The 25,315-nt window shown below is 53.2% G+C and overlaps 1 protein-coding gene across 2 annotated transcripts; it reads left to right on the top strand.

Moving 5' to 3' along the window:
* The first annotated feature begins 3,433 nt into the window (after positions 1 to 3,433).
* DPH7 (diphthamide biosynthesis 7) lies at positions 3,434 to 23,432 on the top strand. Of its 2 annotated transcripts, none has more exons than XM_037987062.2 (9): positions 3,434 to 3,747; positions 4,797 to 4,930; positions 6,201 to 6,288; positions 7,797 to 7,891; positions 8,245 to 8,417; positions 13,511 to 13,580; positions 13,706 to 13,771; positions 14,018 to 14,190; positions 21,042 to 21,203. In XM_037987062.2, exons 1-9 carry the CDS (start codon positions 3,595 to 3,597, stop codon positions 21,101 to 21,103), a joined length of 1,014 nt encoding a protein of 337 aa, XP_037842990.2. In that variant the 5' UTR covers positions 3,434 to 3,594; the 3' UTR covers positions 21,104 to 21,203. The 2 variants fall into 2 exon arrangements, with proteins under 2 accessions (XP_037842990.2, XP_037842988.2); XM_037987060.2 differs by lacking the exon at positions 21,042 to 21,203 and adding an exon at positions 22,225 to 23,432 and having other exon boundaries at positions 3,436 to 3,747.
* The last annotated feature ends 1,883 nt before the right edge of the window (positions 23,433 to 25,315 follow it).

The raw sequence follows: 25,315 nt of genomic DNA, 5'->3' as shown, positions 1-25,315 counted from the left end.
GCGTCTCGGACATTCTCTGCTCCGCCTCCCTCTTGTGCTGCTTAGGGTGAGGTCATCTTGAGTGGAGCCGAATCCCTGTGGGTGAGGGCAGGAGGACGTGCCCTTGCTCCTGGTGGGCCCTTCTGAGGAGCAGGTGAACTCAAAACTTCCTGAGTCCAGCAGTGAGCGTGAGTGAGACTCTGTCCTTGTCTTGTGGCAGGACTGGTGCGGGTGCTAAATCAGCTGCCCACTGTTTCATTGGGAGTGGGATGCTCTAGCCCCTGACATTGGTTGGTTCTTGCCTGATTTATGCGTGAAGTGGCTGGGAGCTCAGCAGTGACAGCTTCTGCCCAGAAGAATCCACAGGGCATGTTCAGCAGGCCTGCTGCCGACAGTGGAGGGGGCTGGCCAGCCAGGGTGAGGTGAGGGCCTCACTTCTCCATCCCTCTGCAGGCCTGTGGCTTCTAGGATAGCCCTCCCTCCTTGGGGAGCCCCAGGTGTCTGGGGCTGGTCAGCATCTTGTACCCATAGAGCCGCCCCAGGGAAACATGCCAGGCTGTGTGGCTGGGATCCTGCCTGTCTCCAGGTGTGCCCAGCCAGAGGCCTTGCTTCTTGGGAGCTGAAAGCCTGGCCAGTCCGACTCTGACCTGTCTGGTCTGGTCCGGTCCAACCCTGTGTTGGTCCCGCAGGTTCCTGTTACACTTTCCCCTCTTGGAGCTCCACTGCCACGTTCCAGGACGCCCTGTGTGTTCTCATTGCTGTTCCTGGCTGGGCTGACCTTTTGTCTGTAAGCAAAACTTCCAGTAGCTTCTCTGGCAGTACCCTGGAGGCTCCTGAAGAACAGGCCTGCTGAAAGTGGGTGATAGCAACAAACTCTGCAGGATTTCCTGGAGTTTAGAGAACTGCATGTACCCACATCAGGCCCTGAGAAGCCCCCTTTGCTGCTGTGAAGGTCGGGGACATTTTTTGCTGAGTAGGTGAAAGCTGTCAGGGAGGGGGACATATGTGCCCCTAGAGATGGTGGGTCAGCAGGTTGGGGTTTGGGGCAGTCTTCAGGCCTGGAGCCCTGAGTGCCTTCAGGCAGCTGCTTTCAGATGGAGTCTGAGGATAGGCACGGTGTGCGGGGGTCCCTTTGCCTGCATCTAGGGAAGTGGCCATGTTATCCCCTGACCAGCAGGCCTGCCTTGTTTGGCAGTCAGTTATTCATCAGAAAAATGCACCGGCAGAAGCGCCTAGGGCCTCCCACCTGTGAGACACCATGCTGGGGAAGGGGCGGTGCAGGTTCTAGGTTTGCATGTGGCAGCTCCTCCAGGCCTCACCCCAGCAGGTGGCACCGTGAGGGTGGGATGGGCCCCACCACTGCTTCCCTCTCATCTGACACCCAGTCCTCTGGTCGTCTCCCCTTCTGTGGCCCCGACTTCTTGGTCTTTGTAGCCGGGTATCTAAGACACTCTATGAGGACATCCAGATGGCCGCATTGTGGGGCTGCTTCTATGAAGCTTGTTTGGAGCATGGTGCATTGGGATGCTTCACCTGGCCACTCTCCTTCCCACGTAGATGTGTGTGGTTGAGGCCCTTTTGGAACGCCCTGCTGCCTTCCTGGCCAGCCTTTTCTGCGCCTCTGTCTCTGCTGCGGTCTGAGCTGTTGGCTCCCCGCCATGTCTTCAGCCACAGCCCTGCTTGAAGCCCTGAGGCTGAATACCCAGGCACCCGTATATTTCAGTCAAGTCCGTCTTAGCTTCCTGGAGCTGCCGTAACAAAGCAGCATGAGCTGTGCAGCCTGAAGCAGCAGGAATTCACGCTCTAGGTTCTGGAGGCTGAAGTCTCAGATGAAGGCGCAGGCAAGGGCCCTCAGGTGTGGATGCCTCCTCCCAGCCAGGGGCCTGGCCTGCCTCCCTGTGGTCTGCACAGCGATGGCCCTGCAAGTCTTCTGCATCAGCTTTCCCTTCTGTGGACTCCAGCTCCTCTGGGTCAGGGCCTACGCCGTGACCTCATTTTAACCCAGCTGCTTCTGAGAGCCCCTGTTTGCTAATGAGGATGCCCTCTGAGGTGCTGGGGTCTTCAGTCCATTGTTTTTTGGGGCATAGTTCAACCTGTAAGGGCCCGAGGGGTTCTTCCTGCCCGCTGCACACATTCAGACCTTGGACTGCAGTAAAGAAAGTAAGTTTAGGGCCGGATGCGGTGGCTCACGCCTGTAATCCCAGCACGTTGGGAGGCCGAGGCGGGTGGATCACAAGGTCAGAAGGTCGAGACCATCTGGCTAACACGGTGAAAGCCCGTCTCTACTAAAAATACAAAAAATAGCTGGGCATCGTGACACACGCCCGTAGTCCCAGTTACTCGGGAGGCTGAGGCAGGAGAACGGCTTAAACCCGGGCGGCGGAGCTTGCAGTGAACTGAGATTGCGCCACTGCACTCCAGCCTGGGGGACAGAGCGAGACTCCGTCTCAAAAAATAAAAATTAATAGACACGGGCCGGCCACGCCACGTGGGAGATGGAGTTCGTCCTCAGATCATCTTGTCCAAAGCTCCGAGGTTAGGGGTATTTTCTTTTTTTCTTTTTTTGAGGCGGAGTCTCGCTCTGCCGCCCAGGCTGGAGTGCAGTGGCCGGATCTCAGCTCACTGCAAGCTCCGCCTCCCGGGTTCCCGCCATTCTCCTGCCTCAGCCTCCCGAGTAGCTGGGTCTACAGGCGCCGCCACCTCGCCCGGCTAGTTTTTTGTATTTTTTTAGTAGAGACGGGGTTTCACCGGGTTAGCCAGGATGATCTCGATCTCCTGACCTCGTGATCCGCCCGTCTCGGCCTCCCAACGTGCTGGGATTACAGGCTTGAGCCACCGCGCCCGGCCTAGGGGTATTTTCAAAGGCAGTTTTGGGGGAGGGGGGCGGCGGCCAGGCGACTGGTGCCGATAACCACGTCCACCTGCTGAGCCGCTCCTGGGGGGCCCTGATGCAGCCACGGGTGTCAGACAAGCAAAGACCCTGGAAGGCGGTCTCCGAGGGGCAGCTCCGCCATGGCGGGTTCGCAGGAGGCAGGCAGGGTGCGCCTGCGGCCTCGGGGTGCTGGGCTTCGTGCGGCGCGGGCTCCTCCTCAGCTTGACCAAGGCGTTGACTCCGGGGCAAGGCCTCTCAGGGAAACTAGCCTAACAAGTCAGCGCGGCCGATGGCCCAGGAGTAACCAGGAGGGCGCCACAGGGTGCGCTAGCGCAGCTCGCTGTTGGGGTTTTTCTCACAGATAGAATTTCTGCAAAGGCGGCTTCAAACCTAAGACTCTGTCACTAACCTGCCGTCTCCAAACCTGCTCCGTGGAGGAGCCTTCGGTCTCCACGGCCCCGCAGGGAGCGGCGCGTCTGGCGCCTCCAGCCCGCCGCGGTCAGCCGGCCGCCAGGGGGCGCGGGAGCCCGGTCTTCCGGGGGCGTCCACGGCTGCCAAGGCCCGGCCGGATGTCCCGCCCCGGCGCCCCGGAAGGAGTCGCGAGAGAGGCGGCACGGGCTGACAGTGTCCCTGAGCCTCCGAGCTCGTCCCGCTGGCCCCGGCGTTGCCGCCCCGCGCAGTGCCCAGCCCGGCCCCGCCGACCCGCCTCTACCGCCGGCTCCGCGGCCTTCCCCGAGGGCTGGATGATGGGCGCTTTCGCCCTGCAGACGGTGGACACCGAGCTGACCGCGGACTCGGTGGAGTGGTGCCCGCTGCAAGGCTGCAGGCACCTGCTGGCGTGCGGGACCTACCAGCTGCGGCGGCCGGAGGACCCGCCTGCCGACCCCCCGAGCAAGGTGCGCGCGTCGCGGCTTCGGGAGGGGAGGGGAGGGTGGGGTCGGCCACGAGGTTGAGGCCGAGAGGCGCACAGAATCGCCCAGGAGGTGAAGAGGGGATGTTGGCCGTTTCGCTAGGACGTAGGTCAGAAACAGTTTAGAATCTTTTTAAAAACATTATTCTCGTCCGGGCGCGGTGGCTCACGCCTGTAATCCCAGCACTTTGGGAGGCCGAGGCGGGCGGGTCACGAGGTCAGGAGATCGAGACCATCCTGGCTAACACGGTGAAACCCCGTCTCTACTATACAAATACGAAACAATTAGCCGGGCGTGATGCGGGTGCCTGTAGTCCCAGCTACTGGGGAGGCTGAGGCAGGAGGATGGCGTGAACCCGGGAGGCGGAGCTTACCGTGATCCGAGCTCGCACCACTGCATTCCAGCCTCGCCGATAGAGCAAGACTCCGTCTCAAAAAAAAAAAAATGTATATATATTCTTTTTTTCTGAGATAAGGTCTTGCTCTGTCACCCAGGCTGGAGTGCAGCCTTGGACTCCAGGGCTCAGGGCATCCTCCCGCCTCAGCCTGCTGAGTAGCTGGGACCACAGGCAGGCGCCACCGCCCCCGGCCAACATTAGAATCTTGAGAGCAGAAAGTCTTCTATATACAGGTGTGGCCCAAGCTAATGGATGGAATTTACAGTAAAGAGAAAGTGGGAATCATACCTTAACTTCTGGTAGGTACATATTAGAATTCAAACTGGGCACTGAACAACAGGCCTAAGTCAGGACCGTCCCAGGCAAACTGGGTTCTGTGGTTACCCTAGCCATAGCTGGTCCCTGTTGGCCAGTTGAGAAGGAGCCCTCTCTGCCGGATCCAGGAGTGTTCACCTACTCATTAATCATATGAAGGAAAATAGACGTTTCTCCAGCTCAGACAACCAGAGGTTCTTCCAGGCAGAATTCCACTCCGTCAGTCATGGCAAACCTTTGAGTTCCTTGGATCCCTTTTCCCATCCCTTGGGTTCCTTGGTGTCTTGGGGGTAATCAGAGAATACCTCTGCATTTTTTGTAGGGTAGAATGGAAGTTGAGGAGCCTCGAGTCCGCTTAGGCCGTCTCTTCCTATACAATTTCAATGAGAACAACTCTACTCACCCTCTGGTCGAGGTCCAAAGAAAAGATACTTCTGCAATCCTGGACATGAAATGGTACAACTGTGATAATCCCCCTGGGTCTAGAATTTGTCATGAGTGGCAATCAGGGGAGCCTGATGCTTGATGCCTTCAACAAGACAGGCATTGCGTCTCAACTTTGGGTTTATTTCTTTGCTGTCCTGCCTGCCTCCCACTTGGGGAGTGCTTTACCTGGGGCTTATTTCCTTTGTCATGTTGCAGCCAGGAAGTGATGGGAGTTTTCTGACTTCATAACCTGGGGCGTCTTGTGTTTGAGAACACAACTGTAGGCTCTCGCCCACTTTTGGAGCTGAGATTTAAATGCAGTCATGTGTGGCATAATTCTGTTTTGGTCAACAATGGGGCACATGTACCATGGTGGTGCCTTAACGCAATGGAACTGCCCTATACAGGTGCACCACTTTTTATCCTTTTTGATTTTTTTTTTTTTTTTTTTTGAGACAGGGTCTTGTTCTGTTGCCCAGGCTGGAGTGCAGTGGCACGATCATAACTCACTGCAGCCTTGAAGTCCTGGGCTCACGCAGTTCTCCATCTCAGCCTCTCGAATAGCTGAGACTTCAGGTACGTGCCACCACGCCTCTTTTTTTTTTTTTTTTCACTCTCGCCCAATGGCGTGATCTCGGCTCACTGCAAGCTCCGCCTCCCGGGTTCACGCCATTATCCTGCCTCAGCCTCCTGAGTAGCTGGGACTACAGGCGCCTGCCACCATGCCTGGCTAATTTTTGTATTCTTAGTAGAGACGGGGTTTCACCGTGTTACCCGGATGGTCTCGATCTCCTGACCTCTTGATCCACCCGCCTCGGCCTCCCAAAGTGCTGGGATTACAGGCGTGAGCCACCGCGCCCGGCCTTACCACACCTCATTTTTGTTTGTTTGTTTGTGGAAACAAGGTCTTGATGTGTTGCTCAGGCTGGTTTCGAACTCCTTGTCTCAAGTCATCCTCCTGCCTTAGCCTCCCAAAGTGTTGGGGTTACAGGCGTGAGCCACCATGCCCGGCCACCTGTTTTTTATCTTTTATATTGTATTCTTACTGTATCTTTTCTATGTTTAGATACACAACCACTTACTGTTGTGTTACACTTGCCTGCAGTAACATGCGGTAAGGTTTGTGGCGTAGGACAGTGGGCTGTACCATATCGTCAAGGTGTGTAGTAGGCTGTCCCAGCTGGGTTTGTGTGGACTGCAGCCCTGCTGTTAAGCAAAGCGTGACTGTGATTACAGGGACGCACAGTGCTCTCCTGTGCCTTGGGCACATTGGTGTGCTTATGGTGGGCCCTCTCCTCAGGTGCCACATCCCGGTGGCTGGACATGCCCTCTTGGGCTTGGCAGATGCCAGTGGATCCATACAACTGCTCCGCCTGGTGGAATCTGAGGTCAGTGACTTGCACTTGTTCCGTGGGCAGAAGGGACCTAAATAGAGAGAGTTAGGAAGGAGGCTGTGCTGACACAGACATTTTTCTAGAACGATCTGTCTTCAATGGTGAGCAATACATAAACGTTCTAAGATAAGGTGGAGTCTGTTTTATTTTTTTTTTTATTTTTTATTTTTTTTTGAGACGGAGTCTTGCTCTGTCGCCCAGGCTGGAGTGCAGTGGTGGGATCTCGGCTCACTGCAAGCTCCGCCTCCCGGGTTCACGCCATTCTCCTGCCTCAGCCTCCTGAGTAGCTGGGACCACAGGTGCCCGCCACCTCGCCCGGCTAATTTTTTTGTAGTTTTTTAGTAGAGACGGGGTTTCACCGCTTTAGCCAGGATGGTCTCGATCTCCTGACCTCGTGATCCACCCGTCTCGGCCTCCCAAAGTGCTGGGATTACAGGCTTGAGCCACCGCGCCCGGCTGGTGGAGTCTGTTTTTAAGTTGTTTTGCATTCTACATCCACCTCCAAGAGGAAGTCACCTCGTGTGTCACCAGCAGAAGGGCTAAAGTGACAGGGTGTTCATTGACCTGCCAGTGGGTCTGACAGTTCTCTAAGGACCTGGGCAAGCGTTCGTAGGTTGATGCTGGGGCCCGGAGTAGCAATGGCGTTTCTCACTGATGATTGGAAAAGCATGTGAGTCCTGGGTGAATTTCTCCGTGTTTCTCACAGTGCTCCAGAGCCATGCGTTAGCACAGTGACTTCGTCTGATAGCTGTGGGGGAGGGAATGGGGATGTCCCGTAGTGGGGTGATGTAAACAGCCTGAGACTATGCCTCCCTCCGATGCAGATGCTACAGGTGGGACTGGGCCAGCCGAGGGCCTGTGTAGGAAGGGCCTTGCTTAAGGCAGCCCAGAGCAGTTGCCCTGTCTTAGAAAGGAGGGAAAGAGCAGCCACAGGAAAGCTGTGGGCCCAAGGGAGGAGTGCATGAACCCAGGAAAGGGTTTTGGTGCAGCAGCCTGCTGGGAGCCAGGGATGGAGTTAAGCACTGACTAGGCTGTTTAGGAAATAAAATTTATATAGATCTGCGTAAAGAGCAACCACGTTCTCATGGCTGCTGGCGGCTTCTGAAGTGGAAACCAGAGGAGTTTCCCCATCGTCTCTGGGGAGGCCTGGGGTGGGCACGCGCGTGTGCCATTGTGGTCTGGAGCCTGCACAGACGTCTCGGCAGCATCTAGGAGTGCAAGGACGGCAAGGGGGTGTGAAAGGGAGGGAGACCGTGCCCCAAGGTCAAGCCTGTGGGAAAGTCCTCCTTCAAGTGTGAGGAGTGTGAGCTCCAGTGTCCCCAGGTCTTCTCGGGGCCCCTGGCAGGGGGTTCAGTGTTAGGTGCAAGTGTGACTCAGTGACTGATGGACTTCATCCAGGTAGGGTGTAAATGAGGGAACAGCGACTTCCCTGCAGGAGAGGAAAAGTCTTTTGGGGGCTCTGGGGGGGCTACGTCCCTTTGATGGAGTTTCGTCTTCTCCAGGAGAAGAGCCACGTGCTGGAGCCATTGTCCAGCCTTGCCCTGGAGGAGCAGTGTCTGGCTTTGTCCCTAGATTGGTCCACTGGGAAAACTGGAAGGTAAGGGCCAGGCTTGGTCAGGGGCCCTGAGTCTTTCTCTGAGGACCACTTCCATTTTTCAGGCTACAGCACTCCAGCCACCTTTGGCCAGCCGCAACTGTGCTCCTCAGCCCTGGCACCATCACTGCTGGTCCTATTCTGAAAAAAAAGTTCCCCATTTTAGATACATAGCAATAGTGTTTTACCTAGAGAAGCCGACACTGGTGTCTTTGACGAGCTTAGCAATTAAGGGGCGTGTCCACATCCCAGGGCTGTGGAGACCCTCTTTACCCTCTCTCAGGACTTGTTTGGGAACCAGAAGAGGCTGACGAATAACATTCGGCTGGGCTTCTCCATGGGTTCCCTGTGTCTAGGGCCAGGGACCAGCCCTTGAAGATCATCAGCAGTGACTCCACAGGGCAGCTCCACCTCCTGATGGTGAATGAGACGGGGCCCAGGCTGCAGAAAGTGGCCTCATGGCAGGCACATCAGTTCGAGGCCTGGATTGCTGCTTTCGATTACTGGCATACAGAAATTGTGTATTCAGGTCAGTATTCCTCCGCTGGTCACCTCTGATGGAAGGCTTCCTGAGGGAGGGGCAGAGGGAGGGGGGAGGCCTGTGCTGTAGCTGTGATTCCAGTTGTGTTGGGATCTTGAAGACCTTTTACGGAAAGTGTACCTGTTTTTTTTTTTTTTGAGACTGAGTCTTGCTCTGTCGCCAGGCTAGAGTGCAGTGGCACGATGTTGGCTCACTGCAACCTCCACCTCCCAGGTTCAAGCAATTCTTCTGCCTCAGCCTCCCAAGTAGCTAGGATTACAGGTGCCGATCACCATGCCCGGCTAATTTTTGAGTTTTTAGTAGAGACAGGGTTTCACCATGTTGGTCAGGATGGTCTCGATCTCCTGACCTCGTGATCCTCCCTCCTGGGCCTCCCATAGTGTTGGGATTACAGGCGTGAGCCACCGTGCCTGGCCCACTTAGCTATTCTTTAGAGAGCAAAGTGTAGCTTGCCTTAGGCAGTGCAGGGTCTTGGGTGGTGCTGACCAGGGTGTTGGAGGAGCAGGCCCCTGTGGGCAGAGCCGTCCTGCCTCCCTGATGTGCTCTGTGTCAGATCCTCTATGCTTTTACTGGAAGTCCAGTTTCTGTGGATACAATAGTGACATCACCATGTTGGATTTCAGGTTTGTCTGTGCCCTTTTTGGATTTAGTTTATCTTCCAGAAAAAAAAGGAAGCATGAGAAAAATAAGATTCCTTTCCAGGTCTTGTGAATGGTTTGCATTTGGGGCAGCTGATGTGAGAGTGGAAAATTAACTGGTGTTTCCAGGAAGGAGGTAGCTTTATTTCTCTTTCCCGGGTGGAGATAACTCAGGACAGGTGGGAGGGGCTGGTCTCTGAGAGAAGACGGAAGAGGAGCTGCTGAATTTGCAAAGAGCCGAAGATCTGACTCTTCCCTGCCGCTACCCATCTGGGCCTCTGTCTCATCTAGTTTGTCACAGCAGAGCCATAAATGATGGCCCTGCCTTCATTCCTGATTGTTTCAGTCTCCACACAGTAGTCAGAGCAAGTGTTTTAAAAACGTACACGCTTTATCACATCTCACTCATCGTTAGAACCCCTCACAGTTCCTGTTTCATTTAGTTCCTGTTTCATAAAATTCAAAGTAGCGATGCGATTGCCCAAGGCCTGTGGAATCTGGTCCACGCGTGCTTCTCCGGCCTTGTTTTGGCTCCTCTGCTCTCAGTCACTTTCTTCTGAAATAGTCCACGTTCCCTCAGTCTCAGGGTTTCGTCACAGGATGTTTCCTTCATGGGTGAATTCTGCTTTTCTGACATGCTCAGCTTAAAGTCTTGTCCTTAGAAGGCTGACGCAGAGCAGCCGTCCTTCCACCCCAGGCAGGCCTGACCGCAGCTCTCATGCCGCCTCTGCTCATCCGAGTGGCGAGCATGTGTGTAAGGCGTGGCTCTTCATTGTGTTGCTTGCTGTCGCAGCCTTGACATGTGAGAGCCATGAAGATCTCATTTCTTGGGGTCTCTCCTTGGATTGGTTCTTCTACCTCGAGCTAATTCGGAACAAAGGTACCGTAGGGCAATTATTGAATAATTCTGGACTGATTCATTCAACAAATGCTATGTGCTGAGCCCTATTCTAGGTGATTAGAATACTTTAGCAAACTAAACAGACAAAAGTCCTGCTTTCTTTTTTAAATTTTATTATTTTTATTTATTTATTTGTTTATTTTGAGATAGAGTTTTGCTCTTGTTGCCTAGGCTGGAGTGCAGTGGTGCAACCTTGGCTCACTGCAACCTCCGCCTCCTGGGTTCCAGTGACTCTCCTGCCTCAACCTCCTGAGTAGTTGGGATTACAGGCACCTGCCACCACGCCCAGCTAATTTTTGTGTTTTTAGTAGAGACGTAAGGTTTCACCACGTTGGCCAGGCTGGTCTTGAACTCCTGACCTCAGGTGATTCACCCGCTTTGGCCTCCCAAATGCTGGGATTATGTGCATGAGCCACTGCGCCCAGCCTATTTTTATTTTTATGAGACAGGGTCTCGCTCTGTCACCCAGGCTGGAGTACAGTGGTGCAATCTCAGCTCACTCCAACCTCAACCTCCTGGCCTCAATCGATCCCCCCGCACCTCAGCCTCCCTAGTAGCTGCGGCTATAGGCGCACACCACCATGCCCCACTAATTAAATTTTTTTACAGAGATAGGGTTTTGCGATGTTGCCCAGGCTGGTCTCGAATGCCTGGGCTCAAGCGATCTACTTGTCTCGGCCTCCCAGTGTTGGGATTACAGGCGTGAGCCACTGCGCTCGGCCTTCTTAAATTATTTATATAGTCTGGGCGCGGTGGCTCACACCTGTAATCCCAGCACTTTGGGAGGCCAGGGTGGGCAGATCACAAGGTCAGGGGTTCCAGACCAGCCTGGCCAACATGGTGAAACCCCGTCTCTACTGAAATACAAAAAATGAGCCTGGCATGGTGGCGGGTGCCTGTAGTCCCAGCTACTCGGGAGGCTGAGGCAGTGGAATTGCTTGAACCCAGGAGGCAGAGGTTGCAGTGAGCCAAGATCACGCCACTGCACTCCAGCCTGGCGACAGAGGGAGACTCCATCTCAAAAAAAAAAAAAAGATTTATATAAATATATTTTGGGGATGGGGTGGGTGGCTCACGTCTTGCTGTGTCACCCAGGCCGGAGTGCAGTGGTGTGATCACAGGTCACTGCAGCCTTAACCTCCCAGGGTCCTGCCTCAGCCTTCTGAGTAGCTGGGACTACAGGTGTGAGTTGCCACAGCTGGCTGATTTTCACATAAAAGTCCCTGCTTTTACTCAGCTGACATTCTGTGGTGGGGAGACGGACAGTAAACACAAAGCAGAGTTTGTTATAGGGAAGAGACTGCGCGGCACGTCAGGGGCAATGAGTGCTTTGGAAAGAAGGTAGAAGGGTGCTGGAAGCAGGTGCAGATTATCCTGTTGGAGAGCATGTTCAGGGTGGGCAGTGGCCCCGCTATGGCAGAAGAGTAGCCAGTAGCTAGCACGGTTAGGATGACCTGAGGGAGTGGCGGAATAGAAGAGGGTGAAGTCAGAGGTAAACGGGCACAGGGCCTGGCAGGCTCCAGCAAGGACTTTGTTTCCTACTCAGAACGAAATGGGAGCTGTTGCAGGATGTTGAACAGAGGAATGACAGATTCTGACTTGCATTTTAAAATGTATGACAACCTCTTTGGTGAATGTGAGTCTAGACGACAAGAGGGAGGGGCACATCCTGGAGACTTGCCACTGGGCAGGTGATGAGTCAGCCCAGAGCAGGTTTGGAGTAGTGGAGGTGAGGACCCATGGTTGGGTTCTGGATAGAAGTGAAGGCAGAAGGCCGGGCGCGGTGGCTCAAGCCTGTAATCCCAGCACTTTGGGAGGCCGAGACGGGCGGATCACGAGGTCAGGAGATCGAGACCATCCTGGCTAACACGGTGAAACCCCGTCTCTACTAAAACAATACAAAAAACTAGCCGGGCGAGGTGGCGGCGCCTGTAGTCCCAGCTACTCGGGAGGCTGAGGCAGGAGAATGGCGTAAACCCGGGAGGCGGAGCTTGCAGTGAGCAGAGATCCGGCCACCCCACTCCAGCCTGGGCGACAGAGCGAGACTCCCTCTCAAAAAAAAAAAAAAAAAAAAAAAAGAAGTGAAGGCAGGTCCAGTCAGGTTTCCTGATGGAGTGGATGTGTGGGCATGAGAGAGTGGAGAGACTCATGTATAAAGAAGCCTTTGCCTCCTCTATACAAATTTGCCACAGAATGGCAGCTCATACTTGAGGCTCATCTGCAGGCTTTATGCCTAGGTCAGCTGATTCCGCTGGTTCATTTAACTGTAGGTCATGTTCACCGTGTATCCCTCGTGTCTATTACGAGGGTCCATAGTGTGTGCTCAGCAAGTACCTATTTGATGGGTGGTGGGTGGGTGGGTGGATGGACGGTAGGTGGTGGGTGGGTGGATGGTGGATTGTTGGGTGGATGGATGGTGGGTGAGTGACTGGCTGGCCGGCTGGATGGATGGACGGTGGGTGGATGGATGCATTTTTGGATGGTGGGTGGTGGGTGGTGGGTGGTGGATGGTGGACGGATGGTGGATTGTTGGATGGATGGTGGGCGGCTGAATGGAATGGGAGGGCAGCTGGGTGGATAGATAGATGGATGGATGGAAGGTGGGTGGATGAGTGAGTGGGTGGGTGCATGGGTGGATGGATGGTGGATTTTTGGATGGGGTTGGGGTGGGTAGATGGTGTGATGGATGGAAGGTGGGTGGATGAGTGAGTGGGTGGGTGCATGGGTGGATGGATGGTGGATTTTTGGATGGGGTTGAGGTGGGTAGATGGTGTGATGGATGGAAGGTGGGTGGGTAGTGGGAGCTGGATGGTGTGGGGTGGGTGATGTGGTCAGGCCTAGACGTTTTCCTTCTGCTCTTCACTCTCCCTGTGGGCCCTGCTCCTGAGCTTCCCTTCCTTCAGGCACCACCATCCACCCCATGTCTGTGTTGCGTTTCTTCGGAGATTGGTTGTGGCTCCGCTCACCACCTCCTCTGTTCTCCCATCCTGTTATTTCCCCTAAACAAGTGCTTTAAGATGACAGAGGGCACCTTTCTATCAGGTGCACGGTGTAGAGTCCTCCTGCTTGCTGCCTCCTGTGTGCAGTTTCTGTTCAGGGCTCTGATCTGGCAACTCTTGTTCTTAGAAGCCAGGGCTTTAATCACTGGAGCTCTTAGCAAAGGCAGTTTAGCCCCTGGGGCCTGGTAACAGCCCCTGTGAACAACGGTCCCCTGTGAACAATGGTCCCCTGTGAACAATGGTTGCCAGCACCTGATGGCCTTCAGGGCCCCTTAGGTTTCCATTTCCTCCCTTCTGTTCCTGCAGGCAGAGGCCATCTGTCTTTCCCCTGCGGCTTGCAGTCTGTAGAGAGTCAAGGCACAGCAATGACATTCCTGGGGGTTGTTTCTGGGACCTCCTGTTGAAGTGGTAACCTAAGACCCCCCCCCCCCCCCCAGCAAAGTCACCCAGGGGAACTTCCCACAGACATCAACGGCCTCAGCCTCACTGAGAACGGTCACTTCCTCTCATTGGTGGTGTTGATACTTCTCTGTCTCCACACAGGGGGCGATGATGGCCTTCTGAGGGGCTGGGACACCAGGGTACCCGGCAAAGTCCTCTTCACCAGCAAAAGGTAACTGCCCAAGAGCCAGCACTCGGTGCTCACACCAGCCCTCCCGCTCCCTGGGTCACCGGTCCTCCGTTCCCTGGGTGCGTCTGTGTCCTGGGCACTGGTTCAGGCGCCGCCTCTGCTTGCAGACACACCATGGGCGTGTGCAGCATCCAGAGCAGCCCCCACTGGGAGCACGTCCTGGCCACAGGAAGGTGAGTCCCAGGGAGGCTCTCGGGCCCTTCTTGCCTCTTTGGCTGCCTTTCTTCCCGGCACCATTGCAGCATTTCGTCTGCCAGTGCTTCGCCAGAGCGTAGGTATAGGGGTTTGGGAAAGGGGACTTTGTCCCCAAGGGATGCGTGGGACAGGTCTCTGGGAGACGTTCTCTGCCCCCCAGGGACCTTGTGGAACAGGGGAGCCTGGGCTTTCCATGCATGCCCTCCATGTTTGGTTGGTTTCAGCTATGATGAGCACATCCTACTGTGGGACACACGGAACATGAAGCAGCCGTTGGCAGACACGCCTGTGCAGGGTGGGGTATGGAGAATCAAGTGGCACCCGTTCCACCACCACCTGCTCCTGGCCGCCTGTATGCACAGTGGCTTTAAGATCCTCAACTGCCAAAAGGCAATGGGTGAGTGGGGACCCATGGCTGCTGGGCCTCAGGGCAGGGCACCAGTTCCCTGCCCCCTCGCTCGGCTGAGCTCTTCCCTCAGCTTTTACACACTCCCAGGGTCGCGCCCTAGACTTGGTCGTGATCCGTAACCATCCCAGCTCCAGAATCTCTGCTCTCTAACCACACTTTTCCCTGGTTTCCCAGCTTTGTCATTCCGGTGCCTCCTGCATTTCAGCAGACCTCTGACCCCACTGGGACCTCTGGTCTGGAGGCTTGGCCACCGTCACTCCCATAACCATCCTTGTCTGTGCTCTCCCATGCCCCTCCTGCTTGAGGTCAGCTGGGACTGTGGTCTGCTGCCCCTGTGAGCTCACACTCCATTCCCTTCCTCCCTTTATCACACTTTGAGCAGAACCCAGTGTTGTTTTGTTGGGAACATGCACCTCTGCTTCTGGCTGAGCCGGAGAGCGTGGCTGGAACCAGCTGTGCGCGTTGTGTTCCAGTAGGTCCCTGAGATTCCTGGTAATCTGTAGTTTCTCCAGGCAGTAATCCCCCACCGTCAGAACTGGTTCACATTTTCTTCTCTCTCCTCAAATCTCCAGGACCTCCTCTTCCCTCCTGACTCTCAGCTCGTGATCTCTCTTCTTTTGCTCTTTCCTCTCCCCTCACTCCAAAAATGAGCAATCACAAAACCACCTCATCTTCCCACCATTAAGCCCACCAGCCTCTAGGGCCATCCACACGCTCTCTGCTCTCTGCAGCAGTGGGTGAGCCGCACCTGTTCCCAAGGCCGGTTCCTTCTCTGCACTGGATTGTACTCAAGGACATGATTGACTTGATTTCCGCATGGTATTCCTCTTTTTTTTGAGACGGAGTCTGGCTCTGTCACCCAGGCTGGAGTGCAGTGGCACGATCTCGGCTCACCACAACCCTCGCCTCCCAGGTTCAAGCGATTTTCCTGCCTCAGCCTCCCGAGTAGCTGGGATTACAGGCGCTCAGCTGTAAACCCACCACGCCCAGCTAATTTTTGTATTTTTAGTAGAGATGGGGGGGGGTTCACCATGTTGATCAGGCTCGTCTGGAACTCCTGACCTTGTGATCCGCCCAGTTTGGCCTCCCAAAGTGCCAGGATTACAGGCGTGAGCCACTGCGTCTGGCTTATATTCCTCTATTTTCTGCATCTTTAGTTTCTCCATTTCTTCTGTATTATTTCTGTTAGTTCTGTGAATGTGCTTCATATTTCTCATCGTTTTTTGTTTTGTTTTGTTTTGAGATGGGGTCTTGCTCTGTCACCCAGGCTGGAGTGTGGTGGTGTGATTGTAGCTCACTGCAGCCTCAACCTCCTGGGCTCAAACCATCCTCCTACCCCAGCCTCCCGGGTAGCTGGGACCCCAGTGCAAAGCCGTAATATTTCTTGTATTAAAACAATTTGAGGTCTCTTTTTGTTTGTTTGTTTTGAGATGGAGTCTTGCTGTGACCCAGGATGGTGTACAGTGGTGTCATCTCGGCTCACTGCAACCTCTGCTTCCTGGCTTCAAGCAATTCTCCTGCCTCAGCCTCCAGAGTAGCTGGGATTACAGGCGCCTGCCACCACGCCTGGCTAATTTTTGTATTTTTAGTAGAGATGGGATTTCGCCACATTGGCCAGGCTGGTCTTGAACTCCTGACCTCAGGTGATCTGCCTGCCTTGGCCTCCCAAAGTACAGGCATGAGCCACTGCGCCCGGTCCCTGGGCTCAAACCATCCTTCCACCTCAGCCTCCTGAGTAGCTGGGACCACCATGCCCAGCCATAATATTTCTCGTCTTAAAACAATTTAAGGTCTTTTTTCTTTATTAATGGTGATACATTTTCCTCTGAGCACTGCTTTTGCTGCAACCCATACATTTTGGTATGTTGTATTTTTATTTTCATTCATCTCAAGGTACTTACTTTCTAATTTCCCATGTGACTTTTTTCTTTGACCATTGGTTATTTATGAGTGTGTTGTTTAATTTACATGTTTTTAAGTGCCCACATTTCTTTCTGTTACCAGTTTCTAATGTTATTCCATTGTGCATTCCTGTTGAATTTACTGAGACTTGTTTTGTGGCCTAGAATGTGGTCTCTCCTGGGGAGTGCCCCTGTAGGTGCCTATGAGGTCTCGGCTTTATAATGTTGTTCAGATCTTCTGGTTCCTTACTGATCTCCTGTCTGGGCAATATTGAAAGTGGGCTAGTGGCCGGGCGCGGTGGCTCACGCCTGTAATCTCAGCACTTTGGGAGGCCAAGATGGGCAGATCACGAGGTCAGGAGATTGAGACCATCCTGGCTAACATGGTGAAACCCTGTCTGTACTAAAAATACAAAAAATTAGCCGGCGTGGTGGTGGGCGCCTGTAATCCCAGCTACTCAGGAGGCTGAAGCAGGAGAATGGTGTGAACCCGGGAGGCGGAGGTTGCAGTGAACCAAGATCGCACCACTGCACTCCAGCCTGGGCGACAGAGCGAGATTCCGTATCAAAAAAAAAAAAGAAAAAAAGAGAAAAAGAAACTGAGCTACTGTTACCTCCAACTCTAACTGTAGGATTATGTATTTCTGGCCTTGTTTCCATCAGTTTTTACTTCATGTATTTTGGGGATCTCTTTTATGTATGTTTATAATTCTGGTATCTTCCAGATGTGGTGACCCTTTTATCAATCTAAACTGTCTGCCTTTAAATCTAGTAACATTTTTTGGTTTAAAGTTTTGTCTGGCATCGGTAAAGTCACTTCAGTGTGACGTGATGCATCTTTTTCATTCTCTTTCAGTTCATGCCTCTGAGTCTGAGGCGAGTCTTTGGTATGGGGTCGTGCTTTGTTTTTTGGTTTTTTTTGTTTGAGGGAGTTTCACTCTGTCACCCAGGCTGGAGTGCAGTGGCGCGATCTCGGCTCACTGCAAGATCCGCCTCCCGGGTTCACGCCATTCTCCTGCCTCAGCCTCCCGAGTAGCTGGGACTACAGGCACCCGCTGCCACACCGGCTAATTTTTGTTTTTTTTTTTTTTTTTTTTTTTGAGGCGGAGTCTTGCTCTGTCGCCCAGGCTGGAGTGCAGTGGCACTATCTCGGCTCACTGCAAGCTCCGCCTCCTGGGTTCACGCCATTCTCCTGCCTCAGCCTCCCGAGTAGCAGGGACTACAGGCGCCCGCCACCACGCCCGGCTAATTTTTTTGTATTTTTAGTAGAGATGGGGTTTCACCGTGTTAGCCAGGATGGTCTCGATCTCCTGACCTCGTGATCCACCCATCTCGGCCTCCCAAAGTGCTGGGATTACAGGCTTGAGCCACCGCGCCCGGCCAATTTTTGTATTTTTAGTAGAGACGGGGTTTCACCATCTTGGCCATGGGGCATGCATTTTTGCCAGGGGACCTGTGAAAGTGGTGCTGTGCCCTCCTTAGTTCCTCACATCAAGGGCCTGTGATGCCCCTTTGTTCCATTTTTGTGAAATTTGGTCACTTTGTGAAGGTGGTGTTTGCCCCGATCCCTTCACTGAAGAGATACTATTTTCCTCTTTGTAATTAATCAGTAATCTGTGGTGAGTATCTTTGACATGTGTCACTAATTCCCTTATCAGACTTTTATCCAATTTAGAGGCAATTGTTGCCTGAATAAATTATGATAATGGCAAAATGGTGATTTTCTTCTTTTTTTTTTTTGAGGCGGAGTCTTGCTCTGTCACCCAGGCTGGAGTGCAATGACACAATCTTGGCTCACTGCCAGCTCCGCCTCCTGGGTTTGAGGGATTCTCCTGCATCAGCCTCCCAAGTAGCTGGGATTACAGGTGCACGCCACCACGCCTGGCTAATTTTTGTATTTTTTTTTTTTTGAGACAGAGTCTCGCTCTGTTGCCCAGGCTGGAGTGCAGTGGCAGGATCTCAGCTCACTGCAAGCTCTGCCTCCCGGGTTCTAGTAGAGACAGGCTTTCGCCGTGTTAGCCAGGATGGTCTCCATCTCCTGACCTTGTGATCTGCCTGCCTCGGCCTCCCAAAGTGCTAGGATTACAAGCGTGAGCCACCGCGCCTGGCCGTCTCCTCCCATTCTTAATGGCATTTTTTTCTACTCAGAACACAGCATTAACATAGTATTTTTCTCTCCTTGCCCCACCTATTTTTTCCTAAATCTCATCTCACAATTGACTATTGGTTGTGCTCCCATCCGTCCTGGTGACAGCCGTTCCCAGCCGCCACCTGTTTGGATAGAGCTTGCCTCCCGATAGAGGCTTAGGAGAGGCCCTTGGTGGTGTTTCCTAGACTTCTGAATGCTTGATACTTTTCTCTGCAGCCTTGATAATTGAAGGAGAACTTGCCCATTAATCCCTTGACTCGCATCTCCTTTGCTTGAGTTTCTTAAACACACTCCAGCACTGTCTGTCTGGCACACACTGGGTCTCCTGCCTTTTAACTGCTTTTGTAAAAACTGTGGTAAAATTTATGTAGCCGGGCGCGGTGGCTCACGCCTGTAATCCCAGCACTTTGGGAGGCTGAGGCAGGAGAATCGCTTGAATTCAGGAGGCGGAGGTTGCAGTGAGTCGAGATCCGGCCACTACCCTCCAGCCTGGCAACAGAGTGAGACTCCACCTCAAAAAAAATAAGACATTCAAAATCCTGTGCAATCATCACAGCTACTTATTTCCAAAACTTTTCTGTCACCCCACACATCCTCCCCCCGGCCCCTGTAACCTCCATTCACTCTGTCTGTGGGGATCTGCCTATTCCAGAAATTCCATGGAAGCAGAGCCGCCTTTTTACATCCGGCTTCTCTACATGGCTTAACGTTCTCACGGCTCGCCCATGTTGGAGCATGTCTCAGAATTCTCTTCCTTTTTTCTGTGTGTTTTTTTTTTTTTGAGGCGGAGTCTCTCTCTGTCGCCCAGGCTGGAGTGCAGTGGCCGGATCTCAGCTCACTGCAAGCTCCGCCTCCCGGGTTCCCGCCATTCTCCTGCCTCAGCCTCCCGAGTAGCTGGGACTACAGGCGCCGCCACCTCGCCCGGCTAGTTTTTTGTATTTTTTAGTAGAGACGGGGTTTCACCGTGTTAGCCAGGATGGTCTCGATCTCCTGACCTCGTGATCCGCCCGTCTCGGCCTCCCAAACTGCTGGGATTACAGGCGTGAGCCACCGCGCCTGGCCCCTCTTCCTTTTTAAGAATGTAATGATGGACCACATTGTGTCTGTTCATCCTCTGATGGACATTTGGGTTGTTTTCACCTTTTGGCTATGGTGGGTTTTTAGTTTTTTTTGTTTTGTTTTGTTTTTAAGAGAGGGTCTTATGTCCTGTCACCCAGGCTGTAGTACAGTGGTGGAGTCAGAGCTCACTGCAACCTGGACCACCTGGACACAAGCAGTCCTTCTGCCTCAACTCAGTCCTCAGTGTTGGGGTTACAGGCTTGAGCGACTACATCCAGCCTTTAATTCTTAAAGTTGAAGAGATGTACTAAGATAGGTCTGAGAGTTCACCATTCCAGGTCAATTTTGTCAGGCACTCTGTAGGCCTTTTTTTCTTTTTTTTTCTTTTGAGATGGAGTATTGCTTTGTTGCCCAGGCTGCAGTGCAATGGCGCAATCTCAGCTCACTGCAACCCTTACCTTCCAGGTTCAAGCAATTCTCCTGCCGCAGCCTCCCGAGTACCTGGGATTACAGGTGCCTGCCACCACGCCTGGCTAATTTTTGTATTTTTTAGTAGAGACAGGGTTTCACCATGTTGGTCAGGCTGGTCTTGAACTCCTGACCTCAGGTGATCCACCCACCTCGGCCTCCCAAAGTGCTAGGATTATAGGCGTGAGCCACTGTGCCCGGCTGGCTTTTTTCATAACTTTATTTATTTATTTTTTTGAGACAGAGTCTCGCTCTGTCATCCAGGCTGGAGTGCAGTGGGGTGATCTCAGCTTATTGCAACCTCTACCTCACAGGTTCAAGGGATTCTCCTGCCTCAGGCTCCTGTGTAGCTGGGATTACAGGCGTGCGCCATCACGCCCAGCTAATTTTTGTGCTTTTAGTAGAGACGGGGTTTCACCATGTTTCCCAGGCTGCTCTCGAACTCCTGCCCTCAGGGGATCCACCTGCCTCGGCCTCCCAAAGTGCTGGAATTACAGGCGTGAGCCACTGCACCGAGCCTATATCTTTAATTAAAAAAAATTTTTTTGAGACAGAGTCTCGCTCTTTCACCCAGGCTGGAGTGCAGTGGTGCAATCTTGGCTCACTGTAACCTCCACCTCCCAGGTTCAAGCGATTCTCCTGCCTCAGCCTCCCAAGTAGCTGGTACTACAGGTGCCCACCACCACACCCAGCTAATTTTTGCATTTTTAGTAGACATGGGGTTTCACCATGTTGACCAGGATGGTCTCGATCTCTTGACCTCATAACTGCCCGCGTTGGCTTCCCAAAGTGCTGGGATTACAGGCGTGAGCCACCATGCCTGGCCGAATTTTAGAACAATTTGTACTGGCCGGGCGCAGCGGCTCACGCTCGCAGTCACAGCACTCTGGGGGTGGCGAATTGCTGGTGCCCGGGAGTTCAAGACTAGCCTGGACAATGTAGTGAGACTCTGTGGCCACAAAAGATAGAAAAAACTAGCTGAGCATGATGGTCGCAACTACTCGGGAGGCTGAGGCAGGAAGATAGAGCCCAGGAGGTCAAGACTGCAGTGACCTGTGATCGTGCCACTGCACTCCGGCTTATGCGACAGAGTGAGATCTTGTCTTGAAAATAAAAGAGAGGAAAGGTTGGCCTGTGACTAATCAGAAAGGGCCTCCTGTTCTTGGGGTCTCAACGGTGTCTTCCGTCCACTCATTCGGAGTCTTTTTCCCTGGCTGTGGCTCTCCGAGGGCCTAGACTCTGCCTTGTTACCTTTTCCTAAGCTGTAGAAGAGGTCCTGCTGGCCCGAGTGGGCGTGTTGAGTGATTGCCGGATGAAAGACTAGCAGAGGTCCTGCCTGCCCTGTGACACTACCTCGCAGGGGACAGTAACGGCCTCTGCAGGGGCTCCCTCCTGGGGGGCGCCCCACACGTGCTGCTCGAGGGCCCCTGTGGCTGTCTCCGAATGTTCAGCATCTCACTCCTCGCAGCCACCTCTGCCCAATTGAAGCCCTGGGCCCAGGGTTGGGCCTCCCTGGGCCGGGCCTGTACATCCTCGGCATATTATGTGATCCAGTGCCATCCTGTTCTGCCCTCAGCCCTTCTTCTTCAGCACTTATTCTGGTTCTGATTCCGGTCACTGCTGGCATCAGTCCCTGGACTTCAGAGGTAGCCGTGGCAGCCCTTTCAGAGCCCAAGTGGCCACCCAGCCTTGCAGCCCCGGTCTCACCTTCCAGTTGCTCTCCGCGACCGCCCCTGCCAGCCCTGGCCTTGCCTGCTAGACTCCAGACCGCCTCGGGTTTGGCCGCACCTCGTCATTCCCTCTTGCTGTGGGGTGTGTTGCTGTGCGCTCTGGGAGGCAGTCGTGGCCTCTTTCCAGGGCTGCCCTCCGCCCTCACAGTTGCCATAGCAACTTCTCTAAAGCAGCTGCTCGCTTAACCTTGTCAGCGGCTCCTTTCCAAAATGCAGACTGTGAAACGGCGTGCCGGGCCCTGCATGCTTGGGACCCTCCAGCCAACTGTCACTCACTGACAGCGCCACGGCCGCCTGTTTGCGGTTCCCCGTGCGAGCCGTGGACTTTCTCACCTCTGCTGTACACAGCCGCCTGTTCCTCAGACATCCCCTTCCTTCCCAGCTGGCTCAAACTCCTTTGTCCTTTGGTTTTAAGTGTTAACCGAGGTCTTTCCCCCCTCAGGCTTTTGCTGTGTTCCTCACCTTCGAGTGTGGTTCTATAGCCCTGCCTGATGATTCTCTTGGAGGCACACAGGCGTGTGCACTGCAAGATGACGGTCTGTTTCTTCAACATCTGCCCAGGTCTTGCTGGTTCCTTTGCATGACACGGCGGCTCCTCAGGAAACGTGCTGACCTGTGAGGGGCTGTTCTTGGTGGTCTCCCTGTCAGGCATGACAGTTGGGGAGAGGCTCTGGGTGATGTTGTGTTTCCTGGGTTCTCTTATCTCTCACTCCAGAGGAGAAGCAGGAGGCGACGGTCCTGGCATCCCACACATTGCCTAACTCGCTGGTGTATGGAGCCGACTGGTCCTGGCTGCTCTTCCGTTCTCTGCAGCGGGCCCCCTCGTGGTCCTTTCCTAGCAACCTAGGAACCAAGACGGCAGACCTGAAGGGTGCAGGCGAGTTGCCAACACCCTGTCATGAATGCATAGAGAATAACAATGGGGCGGGCCATGCCAGACCCCAGAGTGAGAGTGGAATGAAGCCACTCACAGAGCGCATGAGGAAGAACGGCGCCTGGCTGCAGGCTACAGCAGCCGTCACGCGTGACTGTGGCGTGAACCCGGAAGAAGCAGACTCGACCTTCAGCCTCCTGGCCACCTGCTCCTTCTATGACCATGCACTCCACCTCTGGGAGTGGGAGGGGAACTGAGCTTGAAATCATGAAGCCCTTTCCCATAAGGAAACCAGGAGGGAGATGGAGTGAATGCCCGGGACCACCTCATCGGAGATGCTTACTGCAGCCCTGCAGGCGCCTGTGCACTGATGGAATCCACAGTGTAGTCAGAAAAGCTGTTGACTTCTCTTAAATCAAATTCCCTGCTAGGCCCCTGAAAATGGACTGGGTGATTCTCTCTGGCAGTGGGGAAAAGACTCAGTTCCCAGCTTGCAGATTTGTTAAGTTTTTCAGGTAGATTTTGAGTTTCAGCCTTTCATACTTGTTTAAGCAACTATTTATATTAAATGAAGTTTTTTGAAAAACATGACTTTATAACATGTTTAAAATGAACATTTAATGCCTCATCATGGCACCAGAAGTGCTCATATAGATTTAGCACAGCCAGTCCAAAAATGCGAAATCCCAAAACTTTTGGAAAATCCCACAGCTGAACTCCTGTGATGAGTTGCATATATTATTAAAAATACTGAGCACAGGCACAGTGGCCTGTAATCCCAACACTTTGGGAGGGGCTGAGGCAGCAGGGTTGCTTGAGGCCTGGAGTTCAAGACCAGCCTGGGCAACATAGCAAAACCCAGTGTCTATAAAAAGTAAAAAAAAGTTAGCCAGGTGTGGTGCGCGTGCGTATGGCCCTAGCCACTTGGGAGGCTGAGGCAGGAGGATTGTTGGGCCCAGGACGTTGAGGCCGCACAGCCAGGGGCAACAGAGCAAGACTCATCTCTAAAAATTAAATAAATAATAAAAATATTGTGTAAACAATGACAACCAGTTACAGATTTGTTCCTTCTCTCACAGCTTCACTTGACTAGCCTAAAAAACATATATATAGTATAAAACTACCTTCAGGCTATGTATATAAGGTGTATATGAAACAAAATTGAATTTCATGTTTAGACTTGTATCTCACCTCCAAGATATCTCATTATGTACATCCAAATATTCCAAAATCTGAAAACTGAAATCCAAAACATTTCTGGTTCCAGGCTTTGTTTTTTTTTCGAGACAGAGTTTTGCTCTTGTTGCCCAGACTGGAGTGCAATGGCACAATCTCGGCTCACTGCAACCTCTGCCTCCCTAGTTCAAACGATTCTCCAGCCTCAGCCTCCTGAGTAGCTGGGATTACAGACATCCACCACCACGCCCAGCTAATTTTGTATTTTTAGTAGAGACAAGGTTTCTCCATGTTGGTTAGGCTGGTCTCAAACTCTGGACCTTAGGTGATCTGCCCACCTTGGCCTCCCAAAGTGCTGGGATTAGCCATGCCTTTTTTTTTTTTTTTGAGAGACTCATGCTCTGTCACCCAGGCTGGAGTGCAGTGGCTCAATCTCGGTGGTTCCATCTCGGCTCACTGCCATCCACCTCCCAGGTTCAAGTGATTGTCCTGCCTCAGCCTCCGGAGTAGCTGGGATTACAGGCGTGTGCCAACATGCCTGGCTAATTTTTCTATTTTTATTAGAGACAGGGTTTCACCATGTTGGCCAGGCTCCTGACTTCAGATGACCCACCTGCCTCAACTTCCCAAAGTGCTGGGATTGCAGGTGTGAGCCATGGTGCCCAGCCCCAAGCATTTTGGATAACGATGCTCAACCTGTATTGGATCCCTGTGCAGATAAACAAAAGGGAGTGTGTTCCGAGTTGCCTTGGGGGTCATCAACTTGAAATATGTGAAGTCTGTAGGGAACAGTCATCACTGCAGCATCCACATGGGTTAGCTCCCAAATACTGGACAGATGGTGACTTTAGGTGTGTGAACAAACTGGGTGTGTTACATCCAACTCCTGCCATGAGGGCTCTTGTCTCTCTGGGAGGAACTGTGGTTGAAGTACAGGCCACAATTTGTCAAATCCTCAGCATTTACTAATGATATATAGGTGACTACAAGCAAAAAACATGCAGTTTTATCCCTTTCTTTTTTCTTTCTTAGACAGAGTCTCGCTCTGTTGCCCAGGCTGGAGTGCAGTGGCGCAATCTTGACTCACTGCAACTTCTGCCTCCTGGGTTCAAGTGATTCTCCTGCCTCAGCCTTCTGAGTAGCTGGGACTACAGGTGCATGCCACCAGGCCTGGCTAATTTTTGTATTTTTAGTAGAGACGGGGTTTCATCATGCTGGCCAGGCTGGTCTTGAACTCCTGACCTTGTGATCCCCCCCGCCTCGGCCTCCCAACGCGCTGGGATTACAGGCATAAGCCACCGCGCCTGGCCTTATCCCTTTCTTCTTTTCTGATGATACAACACAACATGCCAATATATGTCAGATTGCAACAAGAAATTTTCCTGGGCTGGGCGCAGTGGCTCACACCTGTAATCCCAGCATTTTGGGAGGCTGAGGCGGGCGGATCATTTGAGCCCACGAGTGCTCAGCCTGGGCAGCAGAGTGAGACCCCCATCTCTGTATCTTTGTTCCCTGGGTAATTTGGGGGATGAACTGACCAATGTTGTCATCCGGCACAATCTGCCTTGTAAATTCTTTCTCCTGCAAGCTGAGTAATGTTTGCCCTTGGCAGGTTCCCAGAACCTTCTGACCGGGAAGATGACCTCCAAAGAGGGTCACAGTGCGGAGTCTGCATGAGAACTCTGCTTAGGTCCCTGCACTGAAATCTGTCATGTTGCACACTTTGCCAGGACCTGAGGCCAAAAAACAAACACCG

Source organism: Chlorocebus sabaeus, chromosome 12, assembly GCF_047675955.1.
Source record: "Chlorocebus sabaeus isolate Y175 chromosome 12, mChlSab1.0.hap1, whole genome shotgun sequence".
In the NCBI taxonomy this organism is placed as follows: Eukaryota; Metazoa; Chordata; class Mammalia; order Primates; family Cercopithecidae; genus Chlorocebus; species Chlorocebus sabaeus.
This window is presented reverse-complemented; position numbering and strand designations above follow the sequence as displayed.

Excerpts from the sequence above, each read along its gene's own strand:
- DPH7 (XM_037987060.2), top strand. The coding sequence starts at position 3,595 with ATGATGGGCGCTTTCGCCCTGCAGACGGTGGACACCGAGCTGACCGCG. Across the intron at positions 4,931-6,200 it reads GCAATCCTGGACATGAAATG|GTGCCACATCCCGGTGGCTG; the intron begins GTACAACTGTGA and ends CCCTCTCCTCAG. Across the intron at positions 14,191-22,224 it reads CAACTGCCAAAAGGCAATGG|AGGAGAAGCAGGAGGCGACG; the intron begins GTGAGTGGGGAC and ends CTCTCACTCCAG.